Consider the following 25,800-nt stretch of genomic DNA (forward strand, 5'->3'; position numbering starts at 1 on the left):
GTCCGCTGTATTTGTCTGTGATGGCAGTTTTTCCTCATCAAGAACCGGTTCCGTACAATCTTGATGTCGTTTTTCTCCCGCCGCCGCGCCGTCTTGCCTCTCGAATCGCCGATCCTTTCCCGACGGCTTAGTCCTATAAGCACAGCCTGTAAGCCATCCCGAGGGATGTCAGACTCACGCAGCGAGCTGCCAATTTTCTGACCCCCGGCGAGTTAATTAATCATGGATTCGGGCGCCATTTATTGTTTCTCTTCGATGAACTACTAGGCGATGTGAGCGAGCGATTCTCCCGATTCTCGGGAGGGCCTGAGCAGTGATCTGCGTCTAAAGGTTTCGATAGGCTAGGAGTATCCGCTCCACAGCGCCGAGAGACTTGTTGAGGATGGCAAGGCGCACGAACGACATCGGCAGCATTAAGTTTTATTTGCCGAATCCGCTCGAGCGATTGTTCTCTGGTCTTGGCGGAGAAAAACTTTGGCGAGAGCCTGAAGCAGCAGAAATCTTGCACTTGGCGTGGGAAATATATTGTTCCTTCTGCTTGCTCGCAATAGCAACTGCTGGCGTCCTCGTCGATATCGACGGCTTCATTGAACTCTATGAGCCCGGGACGCCTTTATCGGTCTCTCGTCCTGAACGCGAAGGCCTCAGACGGGTATTCCCGTGCTCTTGAGCGGAATTCTCGCACGCGCTGTATCGTGTCATCCGGTGATAAATTCCATTCTTCGGCGGGATGTGCCGCTCGCTGAAGTTCTCTCGCAGGGAACGTTGCGAAGTCACTCAAGCTGCGTCGCCGTGCTCCGTCTTCTCCGTGGCATATTTGTGCATCTTGATAACGTTCCGATCCATTTTCCATTCAGAGCGATATAACGGAATTTTCTTCCGAAGAATTCGGAAGGGGTTCAAATGAGCTGTTGGAGCTTGTTCCCCGCCATTCGCCGTCCGCTCGGTTTTCCCCGAATAGTTCATCTCCTGCCTTTTGAGAGCTCCGATTTCGCACGCACAACTCAATCGGGGCATGTCACCCTGGTTCGATGCTCTGAACCACATGAATTAGAGCTTCAAAATCATTAAGAGGTCGGGCGATCTAAGAGTTCGCCGCGAGTAGAGCCTAATCCTTAATTCTCCTCGAACGTGAGTATGGGGGATCAGGTTCTCCGCGTGAATCCATGAATGAATACTTCGGAAACTCCGAGTCCTTCTTCTCTCGGTCGGCCTACGGACTCAAGTTCAGATCCTGAGGATAGAACTCGGATGTCAATCGGAGAGGAAAGGACTCCGATCAATTCTTGACCCTCGGAGTGAGCAAAGAGGGGACTCGTTTTGGGAAATCAGAACGGAACGAGGTGTTTAGCGCCGAACTAGAGGCGCGGCGAGGCCGACTCCACCAGCTCCTGTTCTCCTCCTACACGAATTCCCTTCCCAGATGGCGTTCCCAGCAGTCTCTCGAGACCGTGGAATATTCTGACGGAATTCAACGCTTCGATCGTAGCCGGTCCAGTGGCTGTCACCCGTCGTCTATACGGGAGCCTGTGCAAAACTCGGATCTTTTGCCATGAACTATTTCCTCGTATGTCACGACTCCTTCGACATTCCTTGGACGCAGGAATGCTCGCTTTGGACTCAATGCTGATCTGGGCGATTCGTTTGCTCGCCTCAGTTTGTTTTCTCCCGGTTTCGTGGCCTGTCGCGATCGACGTCGCGCCGTTTTCCGCGGCATCGGCGTTCCCGCCTTATATCCTCCCCCGTTTCCAGACCTCGTCATTTTTGGTGATACAATAGCTGGTCGTACGAACGACGCGAGGGGAATGGAATGGCTGATCCGGGGCGACTGGCGTGTCGAAACACCGGCCGGCGACGTTTATCGGTCGCGTACTAACGTCGGCGTCGTGTCCGAACTCCGTCGACCATGAGGAGAGCGCGTCCCCTCGTCCCCCGCCCTGAACAGTCCAAGAGTAGGGCGTCCGGCGTCGGACTCCTATCGAGGTCGATCGCCAAGTCGGAAACCGTCCGTAGCATCGCCTGTGGGAGAGTCGACAGGACCTCTGAAGACAACGAATGAGTTGTCAGGCTCTCCTCTGCTCACCCGCTGACTCCCTCCCCTTCCCTCCTTTCCGATCGTAAACGAGCCAAAGCGAATAAATTATTGTCTATTGTCTCGGTACTCTAAAAATAAAGAGCCCACAGAATTTTTTTTCATGAGTAGCTTCTCAAACAGGTCTTGATGTTGTTTGCGCTCGCCATCGCTGCTCCCGGTGGTCTTGTTGGCGGAAAGGTCGTTAACGCGAAAGCCGGCGTTGCGCCGTAGACGGCAACTTTCGTAAGAAGCTCTAATGCGAAACGGCAATTCTCATGGCACCCACCGTTCCTCTTTGTCAGCACCGCGAAAAAGCCCGAAAAGCGACCATATAGCTCCCCCATAGGGCCCACCAGAGGGCCCGACGGCTTCCTCCTAGTCATCTCCGCGCTCATCTCTCTCACTGAAACATTGTTCGCTTGATCTGCTGCTTTCAATGCGAGTGAATGGATGACGGTGCCCAGACCTTTGGAGGAGGCGCTCACACGAGGAACTAATTAGGAGGAGGGGGTCTCCACTTCTATCGAGGGCAACAACGTCATATTCTAGGAGTTCGTTCCGCGTCGTTGGTCCGGGGGTGCAGCCAAAGGGTCCCTCGAAACTCCTACCACGCGCCATCCGTCCGGGACTTCCTCTACTCACCTCCTACAACTTTAACTTCTGGGCTCCGATCATTCGCGAATTCTGCTCGTCGGCTCGAAGAAAAGAACACCAGAATGTGATCATCACCTCAGGTGACGCGGTGCTCGAGCCCTGCCAAGTTATTCGAGATGGTTATATCAGTTATCTCCGTAAGCAATTTCTGCTCTGAGCGTGACGCCGCGGATTAGCGGGAACGTCGATGCCCTTCGGTTCGCTCGAGCAGTTCATAAATAGCCCCGGAGTGCCTTCGAGAGAATAAAAGTTTCTGCTGCTCCATTCTCCTGCGGTTTCTCATTGCGCCCGAGCTCGCTCGAAATGAATCCACGTCGGACGAGGAAGGAAAGTACGGAAAGCACCGACTAGGCTAGATACGTCTTCGCTCTTGTGAGCCGTGGTAAGTCCACCGTGACCTTTAGAGGCCTTCATTAGAGGGTCCCGTCAAGTGGCGAGCGGCTGACCCGATCAGCGTCAGTGGGTGAAATACAATCTCTCTGCGAGGTGCTCCGAGGCCGCCGGAGCCAATATCACCCTCCTCAGAACGCCGTCACCGTCGAAATTAACAAGCATGGGAAGGATGAATTCCGAAATGATCGCTGCTCTCGAATTGATGGCGGAAGCGAAGTACGTCGCAAGACGAAAACGTCGAGTCGCGAGGTGTAAAACTCACCGCCTCTCGAGCTCTACGACCGGCCACGTGATTGTCTGGCCGGATCGCCAATAAGGTTTACGGGCAGGAAACGGATATTCACACTCCTTCCGTTTGTCTATGAGCCACAGCCTTTAATTAGGATGGAACGACCTTCGGGAATTCATTGAATTCTCCCGCACAAAAGCCCCAACGGAGCGCTCGCAAGTCTCATGAAACGAACACTTTCACACCGTTCCTTGCTACTTGGGACTTCCGCACATTCCCGGACCCTCTCACTGGCGAGATCAGCGTGGGCGTGGGTCGTCGCTGAGTTCGGCCCCGGCTCGCCATTCCAAGTAATGTATCCCAGTCTTTCCGAGGATTCCACCAGAGGATTGCTCGTTGTCTTGCCAAAGTATTTACTGAGGGATTACCGTTTTGAAACATCTGTCTCGAAACCCATCCAAGATTTCCGGAAATAGGCTGTCCCGTGCCTCGTGTAAGGTATTTCGTTCGTGTTCTCTCACTCGACGAGCGGTGCGTTCAATCGGAAAAAGTCGAATTCTAGCTTACCAGCTCAGCTTCACTTGGAGCCCCACCGAGCGGTAAGGGAGAATCGTCGCTCCAAAAGGTTCGCAACTCCCTGCACAGACCTCTCCTCGGACACCGGTATTCATTTCCACACGAGTGCCCCTCGACACCCACTCGAAGAGTTCCGTGTCGAGCATCCCGTCGTAAATCAGATTGGGAGATGTTTCCTTATAATAATAATAACCTGTAGCAGCGTCATCCCGTCCAAGGACGGGAGAAAGAGCGAAGCCAGACTGTCCGAGTCCCGAGCCCGACGACGTTCATCTTGCGACACACCGTGAAGCTCGAGTTCGACTTCAGTGAAATACGTGAGCCGTTGTATATATACCGGAGCCTCAAGGTTGTTTTCGCTATGACGGCGGATGATAAGCAATCAGCCGAAATGTTGACCAGAATTAGAGATACAGCCTATCAGACAACTCGGCGGTCATTTACGCTCGTAGTCATCGTGTACTCGGGCTTAATTTTCTCCTAAGGAGATTGGCCCTCATCCCCGATAACTTCCTTATTGGCACGGTGATCGAATCGCTCCGAAGAGTCCGAAAGACAATCCACTCTCCAGTGCACGAGTCATTAGCAGGTGACGGGAGGTTTCCGTGTTGCCACAATTCATTGAGTAAGCTCGGCGGATGCGGGAGGAGAACCTTGTCAACAGAACTTCACGTGGGCAAACAGATTCTGTGGACGAAATTCCGCCCTCGGGGCCTCGAAAAACAAGAGCCAGAATGTTTGCCACCGAATCGCGAATTCTTGCGAAACAATCCCCAGCTTATGATCGGGTGGGCATTCTTTCCTTAAGGTGTGGAATTCTCACCGGCATGGACCTGTTCTCATCCGCCGTGAGCTCGAGGTGGCATTGATGAATGGGAATCATGATGCGTTCGCTCAGAGTCCTGCCCGACTGCCATACCATGGAAGAGGTGGTGATGGATGTCAATGATTCTTCTCGCAGCTCTCCTCATTACCGTCCGAGGTCGCCTCTCGGGAGGGCAGTCAAGTTTCCGTGATGGAAATCCCTCCAAATCAACTCATCGGGGGCCCTAGGTACATTTCTCGAGCTTGTTCGGATTTCAGATCTCCTCTGCACATGTGAGCTCAAAAGATCGAGTCGGCGCAGACGAAAGCTGCGTATCAATTATTTTCCGGGAACCCGATGAGAGACAGGGCAACCCTCCAGACGTTGAGTGATAACGGGAGGGACTTTGAAATGTCTCGAAATAGAAGTTTCGCTCGGCTTAAACCCAATCGCCCGGTGGCGCCCTTATCATTCGACCGACCGGCCAACCAAGTGAGCGGCGGACCTGTCGACACTCTTTAACAGTTTGACTGAAGCCGGAGACAGCCGTTCGACGTCGGAGGCGGGATAATGCACCATAAAGCATGCTCGTGAATAGATTCCATCAAAATATTCCGAAAACACGGCGGCCCTGCCTCGCACGTCGTATCACTTTGACTGCAGCTTACTTTTCCCATGAAGCTCGCGGGTCCCGGAAACATAGCGTGAGTGCGCTGGCGTGTTTCAAAGCATATAGCTATTACGGAATATCCACTTCCTCCAACAGAGGGTTCCGCACACTTAAATTGATCTGGGTTGCTGAGCTGTCGGTCTCTTCCTCAAGCGAGTTCGACGGATCCCGGAACTTGACCGAGAAAAACAGCTCGTTAAGCTTCATCGAGGTAGCCTCATCCGCGAGCGAAAGGATTCGATTGCCCTTCAGGCAAATGTTAATTTCGTTTCGGGACCCTATGCATCGGAACGCGTTCTTCAAATCCTCTTTTGTGTAGGCCGAAGCACAACGTATTTCTGCGCCGTATTAGGCGTAGTACAGCGGATCGATGGCGGTAAGCATTGCTCCTTTCAGGCAGTAGAGCCTCACCACTAGAATCGCGGGCTCTAGGGAAACTCAGAATCGCATCTGAAGTTGCTATGCTGGGGGAGCCGGCGGCTTGTGGCCCCACAAAGGCACAATAAAACGACTAATGTTGGAGGTCTGTCACTTACATAGGAGAAAATTGGCAGTCTGACCGCGGTTGCGACGTGGGCTTCATATTTGCAGAAATTTTCAGGTCCGACAATCATAGAGACGTTTGCGTTGTACATGTCTACGACAAGGCGCGTCGCTCGAATGGGATCACCCCTCTCGTCCTTATAGATGATTTCTACCTGAACGTCAGGGAAGAGAAAATGGCCCAATGAGCAAATATCGATCCGTTCGGTGAGATGGGAATCTACTCGAGTCGTCAGAGAATACTCACCTTGTCGTCTCCGAGAAGCTCCGTCGAATTATTAATTTTCTCCGCCGCGTAAGAGAGGGCGCCGGATATCTTGAGGCCCAATTTCGTGCCGCCACGTTCACCAATAAACTGAGCTATGTAACCGATTCTGAAAGCCGGAAGAATTCGAATCAGGATACGGGATATAAGCCGAGGGGCTTGGTGACAAAGACTTTCCCCCGGTAGTAAAACCTCTCGAGTTATGATACGAATTTTCGACAATGAGCTCCGCCATTGGCAACCCCAGGAATTTGCATGAGCTGAATGAGGCACGTGCGGCGCTTCATTTTGCGCTCGCAGGCGACGTGTTGGGTCGACCTGGGAAGGCCTGACAACAGCGACACGGCTCCGAACGATAACTTGTTCCGCAAAGGAATGTTATTCGTTATCGAGCCGCCTCTAGATCGAGGGGGCTCGCATGAGCGGGATACTCACTTATAGACGTTGCCGCCATCCACGCTGGTCGGTATGAGAGCGCTTGCGCTGACCAATAGTAGGAAGACCAATGTTCTAGATGGGGGTGGAAAGCACCCCCGAGGCCGGCAGAACATCCCAGAGTTTCACGTGGCCGTAGGCTTCCGCCTTTTCAGGAGACAATTCGACCTCTTCATTCTTCTTCAGCTATCCAACCAGGAAACTGAAATCGGATACCATCGATTAGTGTCAGGATTTTCCGGAAGGCTGCCTAAAACTTTCGATTCATGATAAAGCCACCCGGGAGACGGGGTGGCAGTTTGTGGGTTAGGTAGAAGACTTCATCGGAGGCAGTTGCCGGAAAGCATGAGCATGCGCGAAAAACAAGGATTCGGAGGGACGATCGATGCATCGATGGAGCCTGAGCCAAAGACGGTTCGGGAAGCCTGTCGTCGCCGATGAGGAATCCGACCGAAATATCTCTCGAGAGCGGTGCCATGTTTACGTACTGTTCACGAAAACCGTACATTTGTTTTGGATCGCTCCTTTTTTCTCGTTGTGGAAGATTCAACATTGTCAGCCTCAGAGACGTTCCATGGAATGATTCCAGAACGATGACTCAATTGGGAAACCGTGTGTTCTCCGGTGCTCTCATCAACTTGAACGGGCCACGGGCTCTGTTAAATGCGACCGCAGCCTCCAATCGTACTCTTGTAGGGTCGAACAGACGCTCGAGAAGCATTATGTGAGCTTCTTGAATGACTTCTCTCGTCTTTGCTGCCGAGGGCGAAACAGAGAAAAAAGGTCCTGGTGCGCGAGTTTTTTCTGCTCGGCAGTCGGACTGGGCCATTTGCTTGGCATCGCTCTCACTTTCTGACGGTGAGCCTGCTTGCGGGTCACCGCACTTATTTTTCGCTGGATGAGTTCGCTTTTTTTAGCTCCGTAGATTCCACATATTCAGTCCCTCGGGGAGAAGGCATGAATGGTCGTATGTGGGGATGCTCACGTGACTTGTAGAACGAGATTGCGAGCTCTCATCCGAACAAAGTATATTCTAAAGTGAGAATAGAAGAACGGCGAAAAAATTCCCAGGCGTGAAGTCGCAGCGGTGCCGACGTGCGAGTATTCTCAACAGGCGCTTGTCCCGCTGAGCCTTGACATGCGAGACAGACGGAATTCGCGCTTGTACCCATCAGTCGTGAATTCTCCGTCGCCACTCGCCACTACCGCAAGGAGTAGAACAAATCTGAGCAGTAGGGGGGTCCAGGGGACGATAGGCCCAATGGGGGAACTTTTCTCTTCGAGTTCGCTAATCCACAGCTGGTGCCTACCGGTCGAAGAAATCACATAGAAGAGAGATCGAAACACGGAGAGCTCTGACGTTCGATGCAGTCACCGAGCGTAATTCCATGAATTGAGCCACGGTTGCTGTCGTTGCTCTCTTGAACTCAGGCTGTTTTCGTTCCGGAAGCTGTGATCTCTACAGCGAGGAATCACGACGATATAAACAAAAGAAAACGAGGCTTCTACTCGAGCCGTCCTCGAGCTAACTCTCGAAGCTCTTTTGGGGCGCCGCGATCTCAGCTGTTGACACTTCCAAGCGGGAATGGGCGCAACCCACGGAGACATGAACTTATGAAATTCGTCATGGAATCTCTCGCGGTTGACGTGATCGTCGATGAATCAATTCGACACGAGTGAATCGGCAAGCAACATCTCTACTTGGAGGCGGGAGCCCGACTGATATCTACGGAGAAAATAACAGTAGTGAGTCTTCCCGTAGACAGTCGATGAGGAATTTCCAAAAATACGATTCGGAATCGACTCCTCTATTCTCGAATGCCGAATCTGAGGGACACAAATAATCGGAGTTTTTAGGATTCCCAGACCAATCGGGAAGTCCAATGTTCGCTCGGACGGAATGAGACACCGCCAGAAGGTTTTTCGAGCTCGTTGGAATCCGAGATTGAACCGGACGCGCGGTCAGAAGGAATAAACGATTCTTCTTTCAGACTGCTCGACCGAACCTTTCGACCGTCGTTTCCGACTGCACAATGCTCTCCCAGGCGATATCTGATAAGAAAATCGACACCTCCAAGCCCTTACGCGAGGCCGCCTCCGCGCACTCTTATAGGGAGAAAATTCGGTGCTTGAAGCCTGCTGCACCGATGATTTGGCACCATTTCAACGATAGAGTGAGCCGGACGGAGAGTCCAAACGCTCAGATGCCGAATCGATTGGCCGGAATCCGACACGAAGTCGTACCCAGAGTGCCAGGTATCTGTCTCCACGATTCGCCGCCGCCCCAGCCCGCCGTGCAGGGTTTCGAGAAAGCGGCTGCCAGCCGCAGACAATGACGTAGGCTCATTCGAGGGGGTCGCCCCAATATCTGAACGGTCGGACCGAATCATCGCCTTCGAATATTCGGTTGGAATATTGTGTATCATCGCTCAACTTGAAGCGATGACAGCGTATCTTAAAGTTCTCCGACTCACGGTTGTCGGGCAGAGACTCGGTCCTAGCCAGTCAGGCATCGTATCCCATCTATACTGGTCCTCAATAGACTTAATCCTCGCTTGCCTCCTTACATTGCGAAACATGCGGTTGATGAGAATTCCGAAGTAGGTATCAGACCAATGATTACTTTATGGGTCTCCGGTCCGGAAATCGGGATCACTCGTCGCGAGTCCCCCTTGTGTAGGCTGCCTCCGGAAAAAAGTTCGCCAATGAATTCCCGTCGGGGATTGGCCTCTGGATCACTCTAGGCACTTCGGGCGTAGTCGCGCTGCTCCGTCACCTGTGGTTCACGTGAAGCGTTTCGCACATGAGGCTCGATTTTCTCCTCCACTGAGACGCAGCAAACAAAGAGCACTTCTCGTCAGATGTATCCGTCCACAGTTTTGACACCTAGCGCACTTCCGATTCAAAAGATGGATGTTGTGGCTAAACGACAGTGAATCAATGCGAAAGGACCTGAGTACAGTCTCAGAGTACGAATGACTGGACGATCTCGTTCTTGCTTAGCTTCGGAATCGAGATCGGATTGGGAGAGGGGACGAACAGGTGAGTCTATGCGATGTACTTTTCCGGAAAGTCCGATCGGAATTGGACCTCAGAGAGATCGCTCATCGGCAGATCGGAGAGGGCTTATCGAACAGAGAGCTGTGTGTCCGCTGTTGCTTTCCCTGAATCCGGAATCACGAGAATCCGAAGTTTAGCTAAAAGGTTCCTCAGAAGGCGAGGACGAAGAACGATTCGCCCAATCATAAGTGAGAGTGCGTAAGCAAAAAGCGAACGAGGAGGGCTCTTCAGAAAATCATACATACATCGAAAGCTCCGGAATCAGACGAGGAGAGGTCATTCAAGAGCATCTGAGATTTTCTCGGTTGTTCTCGCGGCCGGCCGCTGACGCTGAAGCGTGATGAGAATTTCTGAGTCTGAATGCTGATAGACCCACTGATAATGTAGTTGGTTTCGGTGGTCATCATCAGTCTTCATTATCATAGCGGTCACGTCGGAAACTGAGGCCGGCGATCGGAACGGCTCATTCGAAAAAAGGACGCATCCGCCATTCCATGGAATCGCGTCATAGTGACGGTCACTCGAATCGAAGGGGACATCATCTCGGCCTCCTTGAGGGAACCGGCTGTCAATATGACAATCAGTCCGTCAGTCAGTCTGGTCACTCGTTCAGATCCTTCCCTCATACCGGACCACTACGATTCACGCAGGGACATTCCATTGAAGCCCGCGGAGTTAACATGACTCGGGAGGTCAATAGAGGCCGTTAACCCTCGTTCCCTCTGACCTACGGGAAGACCAGTATGATGATGATTGAGTCCGAAATCAAGACTTGACCCCTGAGTTCCGCCGCCTGATATCTTGAGAAACAATCGCGATCAAGAACGTGTTAAACGCACATCACTAGATTGGCTCGGTCAAACGATGTCTGGGGGCAGAGATTCGAACTCGGACGCCGGAGAAATCCCAACGGGTATCGCGAGAGCTCTATTAGGTCGAAACTCAAATCCGAGATGTCTGCTCTCGGGGCCGAAACTTAATTATCGAAGTTTGACGGCGGACTCCATCGCTTTGAGAGGAAAGCAATTGGCGACCCGAGAAACGGAAAATCGAATCACTCACATATTCAAACGCCCGAGACCGCGAAACGAGCGGAGAGTAGTGTGAGTGTTCGATAACGACTACCATCTGTTCAGAACCGGAGGAGCGAGTATAGCGACGCCTCATGGAGCTAACAGAAGCGATCTTTTCTCCTGCATTCCCTTAGTTTGCTTCTCCATAGTGTTTAAGAGTCGAAGGAAGTTCGGAGCAACAGCTTAATTCGAATTTGACGTCTCCCGTGGGGTTCGACGTCTTGCTTTGATTCAATTCCCTCGTCTCGGCGACAAACGGTTTCTCGTTTCCGAAGTTCTGAAACCGTCGTCTCCGGAACGACATTCGGAAGGCAGGAAAACAAGCATTAATTTGGGCCTGATTCTAAATTCGATTCCGCGGTCCCGAGTCAGCCATGAATCCACAGGATCGCAGCAAACCCTGGCTCAACGCTCCCCGACGGGTAGAGCAAGAGGGCGGAATCCGACAAAGCATATCTTTGGAAACTTCGTCTCTTCGTCAGAGCGCCATATTATAGTTTTACTTTATTCCGAGAGCGGAAGGACAGAGTATACTGAGCGATACACTGGCAGCGAGTTCTCGAGCGGCCTGCACGAAATCACGTCAAACTCGATCGGTGCAGAAAAACCCGCCGCAATCAAGACTGCTTGTTTCTACTCGCAATGTTTTTATTCTACCGCCTCTGCGGCCCCGACTGGAATTCCGAACTTCAATCGAGCACTGCACGGAATGAGGCCTTGATTGTACGCATTCACCGTTGATCAGTTTGAAGAGGAGTGTGACGGGCGGTCTCGAAAAATACGGCCATTCTCTCTCTGAATAGAATAGACAATCTCCAAAAAACAACCTCCGTTCGTTCTCGGACCGCTGCGACCAGGGAGCCCCACGCGATCGACCGCCAAGCCGGTAAGAAGTGTGAAACAGAGCTAATTGTCATGCAAATCATCCCGCATCGCAATTATCTCGGTTTTCCGAATCAGATCACCCTCGAATGATGGGGCGCTAATGATTCGCGGCGAGAGAGATTCGAGAGTGCACTCCTCGGTCTGGGCAGGAGGTCTCAACCGCCCGCGAGTTCTTCAAGGGCTCACAGAGTTGGAGCGCGATTCGTCTAATGGTCGACTGGATCCATTGGAATTCATCTTCCACTAAGCGGTTCGGTGGGCTCTCAGGTAAGTGAGCAATCGAGTCGGGTAGGCAAGCATGCGGCAAGCAACTATGATATCTAGCGTCTCATCGCCCCCGTATCTCCGGCACAACGACGACGCTGCCGCCGCAACGGCCGACAACGTCGTGTTGGAGTGCGTTTGTGGTGGCAGTCTGTAAGTGAGATGATCGTTGTTGTCTGGGGACATTGCTGCTGTTGGCCGTCACAAGCCCGTTTTCAAAGAGGCCGCTATTTTTTTGTTCCTCTGACTCTCGAAACAGGCGTCTCAACTGATTTTCGCCCTCGACTCGGTGACTTCAGTAATTGGCTCTAATAGCGATTTCTATTTCTGGAATCAGTCGCAAAATACGAGAGCTTCCCAACGGAATTTCGAATCGTTCACCACGCGCGCTAACTCACTCGGCGTTTTATACTCGATGAGCTTCGAAAATACCAAACATTGAGCTGGAAACACCATCAGCCAGAACACGGATGAACGTTTCCCCCTGCGAATTCCGGCCTGAGCTCTTGTCGAATCTTATAATTGGTTGCGGCTTGATCGCTCGGTCTGATAGCTTCGTCTCATCATCCTTGAACAAGACAGAGACAGCTTAGTCGGAATATGCAAGCCGATTCTTCTCGATTCCGAACGCATCCCAATTAGAGCTCCAGGGGAGATGGGACGGCGATCGCGGATCGCGCATCTCATCTTCTCAAAGTTATCGACCCGAACCCGGAACGATGGTCGAGCCGAATGACAACTCGAGAGTGTACTCACGTACCTGGTGAAAATCCAAATGCTCCGTGTGGACATTCGAATTTGGCAGCACCAAAGCTACAGGGACATTGAATTGCACTTCGCCGTATTCTTTCACTGGAGGTGCGCGCATCCAGAATCATCAACACTCCCACCAACACAACTCGCCGGCTCGTTTCTCCACTGCTGCTAATGCAGCAATAACGGCCGCCGCTGATGCCGTTCCGACTCGAATTCGAGGAGCTGTTCCGATGAGTAGATAGTGTTCGTTACAGTTCAGATAAAATCCGATTGGGCAGGAGCAGCATCGCAGCTCCTCGTGCCGCTTATATCTAACGCAGTATTCACGCACCCACTCACGTAGAGAAACAGCGGCCTCACTTCACTGCTTAGCCACAAGGTATCCGCGATAGTGCCTGGAGAAAACAACCAGACGAGTATGAGTTGCAGTAGCAGCCGCAGCAGCAGCACCACCACCACCACCATCGCCACCGCCACTACTACGGCCAGCAATATAGGCGCTCGGCAGTCCGCCAAGCAGTCGTCGGCTGTATGACCAGCTTGCGAGGCGGACAATTTGTAAGTCAGTCAGGCAGAGGGCAGGCGAGTCCGTTCGTTAGTGAGGCTCAGCATCCACTATGCATGCCTCGGATCGACCGAATCGCCGAAGATTTCACTGACTGACCGACCGACAGAACGACCGGCCGAGTGTCGCATCAACATGTGGGTAGAGAGGTGATCAGCTGACCGGCCGGTGACTTCTCCGTGCAGATCCGGTCGACCAGACAGCGCCGCCAGAGAGCGCGTAAGTGATTTCGAGTCTCTTTCGCGAGGTCTCGTCCGAGCGAGGCCGAGCCCGCGCGGGCTCAGAGCCTTGCCGTTCTACTCGACAGACAGGAACATTGACCTAGAGACGATCGGACTTTTTACGAGAAGTTTCAGAGCTATGTGCGGAAAGACGGACCGACAACTGATAAGGCGATAGTCCAGATCTCCGATCGGCGGGAAGATCGTCGACTCGTCGAATGGACAGCCGATCCGGAGATGGAAGACGGAGCGACAGAAAGATGGAGAAACATAAAGACGCTCTAATGACGGACGGACGGACGGAGGCGAGCAGGCAAACAGGTAGTCCGTCAGACAGGCACGCAGCCGCTTAAGCAGTGAGTGTGAAAACAGTAAGACGGCAGGCAGGCAGGCAGGCAGGCAAGCAAAGATAGCTCACAGCCGGTCGCTCGCACAAGTCGTCGTCGTAGAACACATGCGTTGTTTTGCTTAGCAAGCGAAGCTAGCGCCACGAACGGCAAATGGGCCGTCAGACTGACGGAGTGACCGACCTACCGAGCGACCGGCTGACGGCCACACGGTCGAAGCGACGAACGAAGCAGAGACGGTCGGTCCGTCCGTCGGAGAGATCGTCGGCGGCAGAGGCAACAACATCCGTTGCGAGTACTCTGAAGTTTCCACCCTTGCCGCGGCTGCTGGCGCCGAGTACCGTGATGCAGAAACATCACGTCGCGTCGGCTGGTCAAGAAAGGGCAAGTAGGAAACCAACCATCCAAGTAAGCAGCGAACGAGCGAGCACACGCGGACCGAGCTCGCCGAACAGGCAGCACTCAAGCAGTCATGCAGTCCACCAGCCAGCAAGTCCGTCAGTCCGTCCGTCAGTCAGCCTTCCGTGGGAGAGGCATCATCATGCGCGCCCGCGTTGCCGATACCACGCGCCATGGTGAGGAGGGGACATCGTAGTCATTGCCAGCGGCAGCATCGGACTGAATGTCGTCAGCCTCGATCAGAGCGAAGGATCGTGCGACGATGACAACAGCGAGTACCGCAAAAACATTAAGAACAACAACAACACTATCAGCAACAGCCGGAATCGGTCAATGCCCTCAATGCCGTTACGAATCATGAATGAGTAGATTTCCAATGTTTATTCGACGGCAACCACTCCATCGGGGCAGTTTCAGAATATTGTTTACTCGATCGCCGAGTGTTCGATCGCTTATCCCAATCACAGGAATGTTCCGCCGTCGAAACCCCTCTCACACTGAGCTCTTGCCTCGCTGCCGCAGGATCCCTCTCGAGATTTTGCGGGCAGATCAGAACCAGTTCGGAATCAGCTGACATCTAGGTACGGGCTCAAAGGTCGACAGATGCAAAACGCTAGCTTGTCGCAGAAATCGCGGAAGATTCCCGTCGACAAGGAGCCGATTAACCGCGAAACTCGGAGACAGTGGACGCATCGGAATTCGCTGGTATCCTACCCCGAGACGTCCGCAGATGGAGCCGCTTGGAAGTTCCGGAGTTTTCGTCAAGTGACTTTGGAGAGCTTCTATTGGGAAATTGTCTAGAGCATTTGGATGACTTCCGAGTAGCTTGTAACCGCGTTCTTTTCGGAACCCTCGAGGACATTCTCCGCGGACCGTGAAACCGGCCATGGGAACCATTCAGAATATGGCTCAGGAATTAAACTTCAAGTCGATTGGAAATGTCCGCGTTTGAGGGCTGATTCCCACGGCGGCGTACAAGACAAGCTCTCAATTCCCAAAATCCTTGTGTTCTCTAGTTCATGCCGAGCATCGAGACCAACGAACCGACCACAGGGTGGTATATTCCATGTGATTATCCCTCTTAGTCTCTGGGAGAAATTATCCTGCTGCGGTACCCACGCTTGCTTCACACACTGCCCGTCAACTTCCTCCTTTTCTTGAGGACTCTCGCTGGTTCCTCCTTTCAGTGCTTCCGGGTGTCCCTCGTGCGGTGGTCGAGCCAAGTGGCTCTGGGATTCAGAAGTTCTGAATCAGAACTTCAGACAGTGGACGAATACGCCCGATCGGGGTATTCGACAACTCGACGCGCGCCTCCCGATGTGCAACATCACCGGAGCCGATTGCTCCGGTCTATTACGTCTGGCTTGTCGATAGAGACCGCGGAATAGCGAACTTACTTCTCCGCTGTATTCCGAACCCTGGGTAGGGGAGCCTGTCGACGCCCCACGATTCCTCCGAGCTCCGTAAGGTCGCGAGAAATCTGTCGCGATACGAGCGAATGGGATTCACGGCCGGTCGTCTGACGTCCGCCGTCGAACTCTCAGAGTGAGGCGGCAGAACTCGAATTCCGAAGAATGTGCCGAATCTGGTTCGGTTCTCAGCGATGAGCAACCCCTAAGTGAGATCGATGCATCGACATTGAGCCGGCTGCGATGATTTCGTGACCGTGGTCTCTTCCAAAGTCGACCTCTCGCATCACTCCTATATGCTTCTCGGGGTGATCTCCGAGCCATCTCCCAAATCTGGTCATCTTTCGATAGATTAGAGTAAATATTAACGAAGAACGAACTCATCATTCTCTTGGCGAGCCAGTTGAATAATTCACAAGACCAAAAACCCTGTCTGTCAATACACAGCTCATGAGAACCCCTTTATCTGAACTCGATGGCGAATCGGCGGCAGCTTCCAAATTATTCGAAGTGCCAACAGGGACCTTAACAAGAGCTGAGGAAAGTTGCCTTCCCAAGGACGCAATTTCTGGTAGGCTCCCTTATATCACTCCATACGTTGTGCATCTATGAGTATCACTATCTATTCAATTCGAGAGATAGTCGTCGAGGGGTTTCCCGGTGAACGATTCGAGCACTGATCTGAAAACAGTCAGGCGCCGGGTCAAATCACTCTCGATGCAGACGGGGGAGCTACGGCGAGAGGAGCACGCTGCGGCAGCGAGGGAGCGAAACAAAAAAAACCATAAACTGCAGTGGCGGTATCAGAGTCCAGATCAGGGAAGAGCTCCTTGACACGTATCGTGTTACGAGTTTTTCGAGGAGGGTGATGATGAGGAGGGCTCGACTTTGTAGTCCCTTCCCATGTATGAGCTCTCGACTCTGGCTTTATCCTGAGCCAAGGATTTAAGGCATCCTGATGCGAGTTAGAAGCTTTCTCCACCGACTCCGCGTGTACGATTCTCGAATAAAGTCGGAACGGGAAAGGGAACTAGTCCCTAACAGCCGACTAGCGAAAGCAGTGAAGCCGATTTTATAACCGGAGCGGGCTTTCGATAATCCCCCGATCTCGATGTACGGTCCAAGAAAGTATCGAATTCGCAGCATAGCTCTGAATTGGGCCCGGAGTAGAGTTGATTTGCAGGACCGGCAGGCAGAGAATTCGTCCACCGCTACTCGTTCATTTTTCCGACTACTCAAGTTCCTCCCTATCAGAACTGGATTCCTGCTGCGTTTGATTTGCTATAGGAAACAAGCCGGTCCCCGCCATGTATCGGGCCATTTTCCGGGACATGGATAATTATCTTACTTGGTAGATTTTGGAGCCTGGTTTTGTTGAATTGGACCCGAGTCAGTCACGGAAATCACAAGCAATGCCACTCAACCTCTCACGTGAGACGAAACTTATACTTGGCGCGGTGAGCAGGAGGCACGGTCTTCTTGCAACAGCTCAGGATACTCTGACGGAGATGTCCTGAGCAACAAGTGAACGTGCTTTGAGCGCCCTCTGGCGAGCTTCTCGAAAATTGGGCGTTATTCTACGATGGCAACTTAGCAGTGTGTCGATGAGAACTTCGGAATACGGTGGCCTGCACGCTACTGCGATGATAGATGTTTTTTCGGGGCGATTCTCTCAATCCGACAGCGACCGGAAGGATCTTTCGACACGTCCAGAATGCGTCGCACAGAACTCAAGTGCATTCAGGCGAAATTCGTCGGCCAGGGCTCCAAATTCGGGCATAGGCGGGTTCCGGACACAACTGAAGTCCATCATTCGCTGATGATTTCTGACCGATAATCCCGCGTGAATAACGACTACCGATAATCATATCGGTGATACAAATCATAGGTACACATATCTTGATAGAACGTCACATTGTTGTTTATTACTAGATAGGATATCTCATCTATGACGTCGTGATGCTATTGAGGATATGATTGAATGTCTGGTATCATACATCGTGAAACTTGTGTGGAATCATCCACCTAATGATTCCTCATCCGATCCGCCATTCAAAGCGTAGTCCATCGTGAGTCGGAGCGGACTCCGCGGAGTGACGTTTCCTCATCCTACTTCTGAGTTGAACTCCATCATCGAGCCGGGAAGTCTAGCAGTCGATCTGAGATCTCGTCCAGAGAAGTCCGCTGATTCTCGGACATCCAAGAATGCGATGGCTGTCAGCCGGGAGTAATTTGACCAGGGGTTCTCGTCTGGGAGAAGCCTACACGCTTGGCAGTCTCTGGAGGGGATGAATGAAAGAATTTTTATAGAGAAGGAAGCTCATGAGAAATTAGCTCGACGCATTATATCATAGATGTATCCCTCGAGCGACTCGGGCAAGCACCGCATCAGGATGAGTGACAGCTACAGACAGTATTCCAATACCACTCCTCCAAGCCGACGAGCGCCCCTCGAAACGCAGCAAATGCGTGAGCGGGACGTGACGTATCTCCTTGATCTGGGGATATTCGAACAAACAGAGCCATTTGGCGTCAATGAGGCCTGGGCTTCTACGGAAGCGACAACAAATGCCGAATGTCGCCACGCGAGAGACATCTGGCTTGATCGAAGTGAGTAGTCCCATTGACTGAAGTGAGCGAAATATAGAGGGATCAAGGGAAATCAGGCTCGAACGGACGTATGCGGATAATTATTCGAGCTTTGCCTGTTGCTCACCCCGGCGAACGGTGTACACAAATTCCTCTCTTGAGCTGAAGAAAATCCTGTGGGGGAGTGGAAATGAGCGGATCGATGGCTCCTCAAGTAGGAGAAACTCATACACGGGAAGGAGCGATCGAGAGACTCGGCCGATACCGGAATCCTCTGCTGACTGCTATGACATGTTGACCTTCCGTCGATACGGTCCGAAAGATAGCTCCGGAGGGAGTATCGAGCTCCATTGATCGTTGAGATTAAGGAATGGCTTCCCATCACTGGTAGGTGTCATCATGGTGCGATGCAGACAAATGAGCCCCAGAACCACAGCTGCCATGCGGCGCGGTAGGGTGTAGAGCAGAGTAGACGGTCCGTCTCGCGGTGGATTGACCCTTATTAGGGGCTGAAGAAACGTCCCGCGATGAAGTTCCTCCCGAGCTCGAAAGGAACGCTAATTTCCTACCACTTGCTTGCACCGTCAGACCTTGTCGTGATTCAAACTCCTACGGAACTTACCTTCCCAAGGAGACATGTTTTCGAATCTCTGATGTTTCCGTATTAATACTCTGCAACCGGCACCGAGCGGGCTACTCGCGCTTCGAGCATTCCATTAAAGATTCGGCCTACTCCCTCCTGTGTGAGGTTTTGGAGGATCACCGAAGCGAGAGCCAGATGGAAAACTGAGCTGGAAGATTGCCTTAAGCAATACATAGGAGCGAGAGTCCAGCCCAGTATGTAGATGTGAATTATCCGTGGGGGCATAAGAGACGGAGAACGTCTTTAACAAGCCTCCAGTTTCGGTCACGAGGGTAAATATTTTCTCCAGGTTTCTCATCTGGCATGTATATAGACCAGCAGAACCACGCCGCCCTCCTCGAAGTACGTAGCGCTGTATACGTGCCGAAACGTCGCTCTCTCGGGTTAGCACAGTGAAGCTGATGATTTGGCGCATGACGTTTGCTGCCAGGCTTATCATCGTCAGTAGTCAGCGCAGTTGAGACTTTTCTACGATGCACAATCCGAGGATGCGACGAGGCATTGAAGTCTCGACTGGAGAATCAATATTCCCCATCGACATGCAATTTTTCAGATTGAGGCAGGAATGCCTCGATCACGACCTGTTCCTCTCAATCATGTAGTCTCGGTCGGAAAGGCGCCTCGTGGCGTCCGGATGCGCGGACCTCCGCGAAGCGCGAATCACCGCTTTTCGCATGCAGATCATTGCAAAGCTTCATTGAGGCGCTCTGTGTTATCAGATGAAGCTAGGAACCCTCCGGGCTCGAACCGAGGATCTTCGATATTAGTTTTCTTGACAACCCACACGGCCGAGATGCCACGATCGATTCAGAACGAGCAGCAACGCCTCCGCTTGTGCCCGGCTCCGGGCATATCAGGATATGGTCGCCTGTGTCATAAGTCATATTCCATCACGCTTATGCTTCAGATTCATCTTATGCTGACGAGTCGATGGAATGGATTCAGGAGATCGAATGGAGCCAACGGAGGTATGTCTCTCTAAGTTCTTGATCATCTAGAGCTAGATCGATCAATGGGACCCCATTTTCATCGCGCGATCCGATCTTACTTCTAGCTTCTAGACTAGACCCTAGAGGAAGATTTTTGTCCTCAATGCAGCCTATATGTTTATGTTCGCGACGGTGCAGAGAAGAATGTCGGAACTCGCGAATTTGGATATTCCGAATCTCATTCTTGCGAGGGAAGATATAGCAGGTCGCAATTCGCTGGGTAAACTGAGAGCCATTTTCGTGTCCGGAGACGAAACAACGTTTTCTGCTTTGGTCACGAGAGATGCAATTAACTGACCCATTATTATACCCCCGCATGGGGGATCTCTGCTGAAATCACGATGTAGGTAACGAAGTAAGAGAACCACCCTGTTCGGCAGCTCCACGGTGATGGTTTATCATGCTCTATTTGCAACATCTGCTCTCAGAATCAGGTTGGTCCTGATTGAATTGGACCTGTTGCCTCGCTCACGAGCCCATGCGTCTTCTTCCCCATGATCGTTGGCGACCAGACACTTCAGAGGCAGAGTCGTCCCTCGATTCTTTTGTACAGTAACCCAGAACCAGTAGCGAAGCGCTCGGCGCAGTTAGACTGTCGAAAGGAGGTTCAGACCTCTCGTCCACGATTCGTTCCGTAGACCCGGAAACTTTCAGCATCGGGTTGAGGTACCTCGAGCCCCTCCGCCTGCGCCCATCGGATCCTGCGGAAAGCCTCCACAGAAGTAGACAAGAAGTTAAGTGGTTTTGATTGAAGATGCTGAAAATGTCAGTCTCCGTCGGAGTCGCCAATCTGCGGAGCAGGCGATCCTACTCTCAGCTCGGCTACAAGTTGAGATCTGAAGCTCTTTGAGCATCAAGAAAGCGCCTCTTCGACTTCGCAGGGTACTCTTGCTCTTCCCAATCGGTCTGCTCCAACTTCATGCGAAGTTTGTAGACCTGGTGGACGCTTGGAGTTTACCCGCCTTCTCTGTTTGTGGAAATGAAGCCTCTAATCCTTCACTCTGACTCCCGCCCTAAGGAAACATATTGTTCCCTTCTCCCTATTTTATTAGAGTTCAGATGAGCCATTGCGGAAAACGCTTGACTTGAGATGAATCGCTATATCGTGAGCTCCGCCGGTCTGACCGTGACAGGCTCGTTGGGAAATCCGGAATCCGGCACAATATATCCCGAATCTCATGTGAGAATACAGGCTTTGGAACTTCTCGCGGAAAAAACCCAGTGGTAGTCTCCCCGTCCTTCTTGAGACTCTTCTCTCCTCCTCTGTCCTGATACCACCTCCTAGGCTCCCCTACACAGGACGACCAGGCGAACAGGAAGCCGGGATGCGCTGTCAATGGATCGGCTCTACTTCGGGATTACATCCGCGTGTCGCGGCATCGTGAATGAGCCAACGGCTCCCATCCCCGACGCATTTCTGCAGCACTTTACAAGCGTCCAAGTCTTCACCATGAAGCCATTGACTGTTTCTCTGACTACCGATGTCTCCCCAATGGTACGGCTCGGCACACTCGTCAATAGAGAGCCGAATGCTTCGTAACTCGTTTGCAGTTCACCGAGCTCCACAGCTTGCATTAGATGCGGTTCTCGATTCCCATGGGTGTGACTTTTTCCTGTCCTTCCACTGGAAGAACACTTTCTCTAAAAGGAAACACATACATGATAGAATTATCCCCGCGCCATACAGGCAGTAGTGACTGAATACGTCTGAGAAATCTATGGCTTCAGCAACTTTCACGATCTTCTTGCCCTGGCTGCCAGCCGCGAGAGCCCTGTCCAAGTACAGGGCGATCAGACCTCCCTCCATCTCTCTGCGTATGAAATCGTTGAAGTGGGACAACATGAAGCAACGCTTTTGAAGAACCCAGCTACTGCCGGTCACGCTGAAATAACTCTTACTCAGCTGCAGCTTATGCTGCCAATTGTTGGCACGTATGATTGCTGTCACGAAATTCTGCATGTCCACAAAAGCGTAGTTGATGCTGTCGTCAGCGGCCATGGAAACCCCCTTCGCTCGCTCCTCCGGGAACCATTCCGGACCGAAGAAGTTGGCCTCGATGTATTCGGCCACAGGCTTGTCGTAGGTCTGAAGAATAGCACTTCCGAAACTTGTTTTCTGGGCGCCAGCCGTCATCCTGCCTGCTTTCATCTCACGCAGGAGCTCGTCGAACGTGTCGACGCCCGGCTGGAACACGGGGACGGACATGAACGATAGAATCAGGCTCGAGTAAACATTCGTCATGATCAGTACGAAAATCCACCACCACGTCATGAACACCTTATAGCTTAGAGTCTCGTATTCACGGTAACCGAGGTGCGACTGTCTTGCGAGAGTCGACACCAGCATGAAGAAGTCTGCTGGAGGTAATTTGCGAAACTTGGGCAGGACGATGTTGTCCCGACTGAGCTGAGGTATCGAAGTTTTGTCGTAGAAGCGAACCAGGGCTGCTGCAGCCAATGAGTAGAATATGAGCGAGGCAAGAGTCAGAAACCAGGAGAGTCGATCCAGGGGCCACCACAATGCCGAGGCAGACGGGATCTGCGAACCTTTCTTGCTCACGAACAGAGATTTCTCCCACACGAACATCCTAGTGTACTGTATAGCCTGGCTTCTGGCATAAGTATTGCTGATTTCAGTAACGGCGAGGTCCACGGTCCGTGCGAAAACATCGCCCACCATTCCGTTCCACGATCGATTGCGGCCTTTCCCTGAAAGGCTCCCCCAAACTTTTTCCCGGTTTTCAGTGAGTCGGTACGAGAAGTTCAAATACGTAGCCGAGTCGTTGAGTAGCCAGGTTTCGGTTCCATGCAGTGGGAAGTACCTGGTCACGCCCGTCGAGTTCTCCAAGCCCACGATGAAATGCGGAGTGCAGTTTACGAACGATATTTCGAGCCTTTCGGGAGCGTCGAAAGTGAAGTCATAGCCAGCGATAACGGACCGAGCTACTCCACACATCGAGCAGACGCGCTTCGCCGATCGACTCAAGATAAAAACTCCGAACTTGTAGCCGGAGGCTTTTACCACCAAACTTTCGATCAGTGATTGTTGTATGACGTCGCTGTCGAGTGACATCATGTCATAGATGAAGAGAGCTTGGCAGCAAATGACATCAATGCTCGTCACCAGCGCTTCATTCAAACGCTCCGCTCGATCGACGGAAACAAAACAGCCGAAATCCACGTGTCTCTGCAGGAAGGAGTATTCGTCGAGCGCGTCTATTACGAGTTGTGGCGGTACATTATACCCAACTACGTTGTAGAGAGGGGTGAAAGAGTCGTCGGAGTCGAAGCTCTTCCTGTTCACGAAGTGCAGGCCTTCACGGCTCGCATGTTGGAGGGTGAGCACCGCGCTTGCGCAGTCCCGTTTCGTCAAGTTTCTGATGCTTGAATTGGTATAGAGAATCAGATTGATATAACGCGAGTCGCCACACTGTCTATTCATGAGACTCCTCAAATCCGGATAAAAATGTGAGCCGTGCCAGTGACCGCTTCGCATCTTCGTTGCCGAGATTGCACATCCCACGAAAAGGACTGGCCACAGCACGAACGAGTGAGTGCATCCGAAGGAGATTGAGTCTCTTGTCACACGCATCTGCAAGGCAATGAACATCACTTCACAGCAGATCTGATTGGAGGCTGTGACAAGTTTCTCGAAGCGGATCCCGCGCACGATTTGTCCATCGGAAAGCAATCCAGCTTCCTTCGCTGAACGCGGATAACATAACGGGCAAATGATCGCACAGTCGATACCCCGCAAGCAGTTTTCAGTCAACTGAATTTTGAGCAGCGTATGGGTCGAAACGGATATCCTCGGATATTGACACGAGAAAGCACGTCGATCCGTCGCCTTTGACGGCGGGATAACAATTGCGGCCTTGATTACAGCTCGCTGCTGAGAGTCCGCCATCGAATGCGAGCCCTAGTTTTCGGTTCGATACGGAGCGGACAAGCTCAGGAGATGCTCCTGCGCGGCGGGCTCAAGACCGTCAATGATGATATGAATATTATATCGCTAGAGAATCACCTCCGCCCCCCCTCTTCCCCGATACCGGTGACTTTGATTGAGAGGATGTCCCATTCGATCGTCGGGAACAGAGAAGCTTCCTTCTGATCGATTTCGTGGTATTCCGCGGCTTTCATGCTCGTCGTATGTCCATGCAAGGAACAAAGGTTCGGAGCAAGGATACCTCACCCACCCCAATTCGGCGAGAGAACAATGGCTCGCCCGACCAGCATGTCCCGATTAGAAGTGCGGGCAGAACAAAGAAGTCCTGGGTAGGCTCGTTGATGAAGAACTATTGGGGACTCGAAGTATGAATATTCCGATTCTTGACTTCGGAGAAAGATGACGTCGTCTCCTTGGATCGGCGGCGTCCTCTCTCACTAAGCTCATGAAGCTCGATCTTTCATCATTAAAGATTTATTCCATGTTGACGAGCATATGTACTTAATGAATACGATTATACACTTTGGCCGAGTCTCGGTACAAAATATCGAGATTTATGCGCAAAAATGCGTATATACAAACAGACGCTGACAGGGAGTTCAGCTCCCTTTGAAACGCCGCATCTCCTCCTTGACTCATTGCTGCTAGTTTGGGAGAATATGCATGCTGCATGAGCTAAAAACCCGAGGAGAATCGATGGTCACGCAATCGATGCAGTTTCTAAGAGTCAGATAGGCATTAAAGAAATCATCAAAGAAAACAAGGACTACCTCGAGCATACAATTGCCTCCTTCGATGGCGAAGCTTATCTGACCGGATCGATTGTCGTCTCAATTCTTCCTTAACTACTAGTTCCTGAAGCGTTTATGGCGTTTCCGATCGTCGTAACGATCTTGGCCTCGATAATCGCGATCCTGACGCGCATCGAAGTCGTAGGGCTGCCGGCTGAAGTTGTCCGGTCTCGGTGAGTCGTGGTAGCGAGGTCTATCGAAGTCTCTCGGAGGATGTGAGACCCTACGGTCTTCCCGGTGGGAACGTTCTCGATCACGCAAGTAACTGAAAGACAGGAAGATTCGATAATTAATTTCAAAGGAAGATTCAATTATTCGGATTTCAGCTTTTCAGCATGAGGGAAAGCATGACGGCCTCTGGCTATTTCGCTTAGTCTCTTTCGGAGGGTTCTCCGACATCGCTCCAAAGATCGCGAAAGCCGAGATATGAGCGTCAAGCAGTTCACGAATAGCGCGGGGCGATGATGGCGATCCGGTCTCTCGCGAGAGCATCACAATCGGAAACAATATCGCGCTTACTCACTCGGCCATGAGACGTTTATATTTGCCGTCGGGGTTTGCGGACCTTTCTCTCATGTTGAGGACTCTACCGAAAAGCGTAGTACCCTCGAATAATACGATCGCATAAGCCACGGATTCTTCGTGCTGATAGGTCACGAAACCGAATGGGTTTTGGCCGTTGGCGGGCTTCTTAACAGTGACAGTTTGGAGGGGGCCGGCCTGTAATGAGAGCGCTTTGGATATCAAGGGGATGGATCAAGCAACCTTCAACGAGGCTGGAAGTTCACCGATCCAAGCTATCGCGGAAACCGTTTCGAGACCCAACGGTATTGCCACTTGGCTATCACATTTCGCAGTGTGCACCGATTTCGGTCCGGCGATGGGTTCTCTGACGCTTGTCGCTCTCCAAGTATTCATGGATCTCCAGTAGCATCCGGAAAATTCAGTACACTACCTGAAGGAAGAGCTCATAAAGGAGATCCTCATCAACATTCTCCGAGAGGTTCCCGACCCACAACGTTCTGTCCTCGTCGCCCATGACCGAATGAATATCACTTGACCGGACAGCGTCTCGAGCAGGTGATGCCAGTACGAGGAGTGACTTTTCGGTGATCTATCTTTTGGGAATCATGCTCCCCTCATTTCTAACACAACAGAACTTGAAAACAGGCAACTCGGCTCCGCGAGTTGGCCCTTGCCGCTACACCGCCGGCAGTGT

The 25,800-nt window shown here is 52.0% G+C and overlaps 2 protein-coding genes across 2 annotated transcripts in view; both read right to left on the reverse strand.

Moving 5' to 3' along the window:
* The window catches only part of LOC108863652 (receptor-type guanylate cyclase Gyc76C-like), a 33,885-nt gene extending 9,901 nt beyond the window's left edge, over positions 1-23,984 (reverse strand). The window contains exons 1-5 of the mRNA XM_029112728.1: positions 23,894-23,984; positions 23,331-23,436; positions 21,530-23,227; positions 6,192-6,318; positions 5,938-6,099 (exon numbers count right to left, since the gene is read on the reverse strand). Coding sequence (XP_028968561.1) covers positions 5,938-6,099; positions 6,192-6,318; positions 21,530-23,227; positions 23,331-23,436; positions 23,894-23,984 — 2,184 coding nt within the window. The remainder of the gene's footprint in view (positions 1-5,937; positions 6,100-6,191; positions 6,319-21,529; positions 23,228-23,330; positions 23,437-23,893) is intronic.
* Positions 23,985-24,249: 265 nt separating this feature from the next.
* LOC100907905 (uncharacterized RNA-binding protein C25G10.01) lies at positions 24,250-25,800 on the reverse strand. Its single transcript, XM_003747852.2, has 3 exons — positions 25,537-25,800; positions 25,105-25,301; positions 24,250-24,846 (listed from the first exon to the last, which is right to left on the reverse strand). The coding sequence occupies exons 1-3, from the start codon at positions 25,618-25,620 to the stop codon at positions 24,639-24,641; spliced, it is 489 nt and encodes a 162-aa protein (XP_003747900.1). The 5' UTR covers positions 25,621-25,800; the 3' UTR covers positions 24,250-24,638.

This window comes from Galendromus occidentalis, unplaced genomic scaffold, assembly GCF_000255335.2.
Source record: "Galendromus occidentalis unplaced genomic scaffold, Mocc_1.1 scf7180000077525, whole genome shotgun sequence".
Lineage (NCBI taxonomy): Eukaryota > Metazoa > Arthropoda > Arachnida > Mesostigmata > Phytoseiidae > Galendromus > Galendromus occidentalis.

Coding starts and splice junctions, on each gene's coding strand:
- LOC100907905 (XM_003747852.2), bottom strand. CDS start 25,620: ATGGGCGACGAGGACAGAACGTTGTGGGTCGGGAACCTCTCGGAGAAT. Junction 25,302..25,536: donor TTTATGAGCTCTTCCTTCAG/GTAGTGTACTGA, acceptor CTCTCATTACAG/GCCGGCCCCCTCCAAACTGT. Junction 24,847..25,104: donor TATAAACGTCTCATGGCCGA/GTGAGTAAGCGC, acceptor CCTGTCTTTCAG/TTACTTGCGTGATCGAGAAC.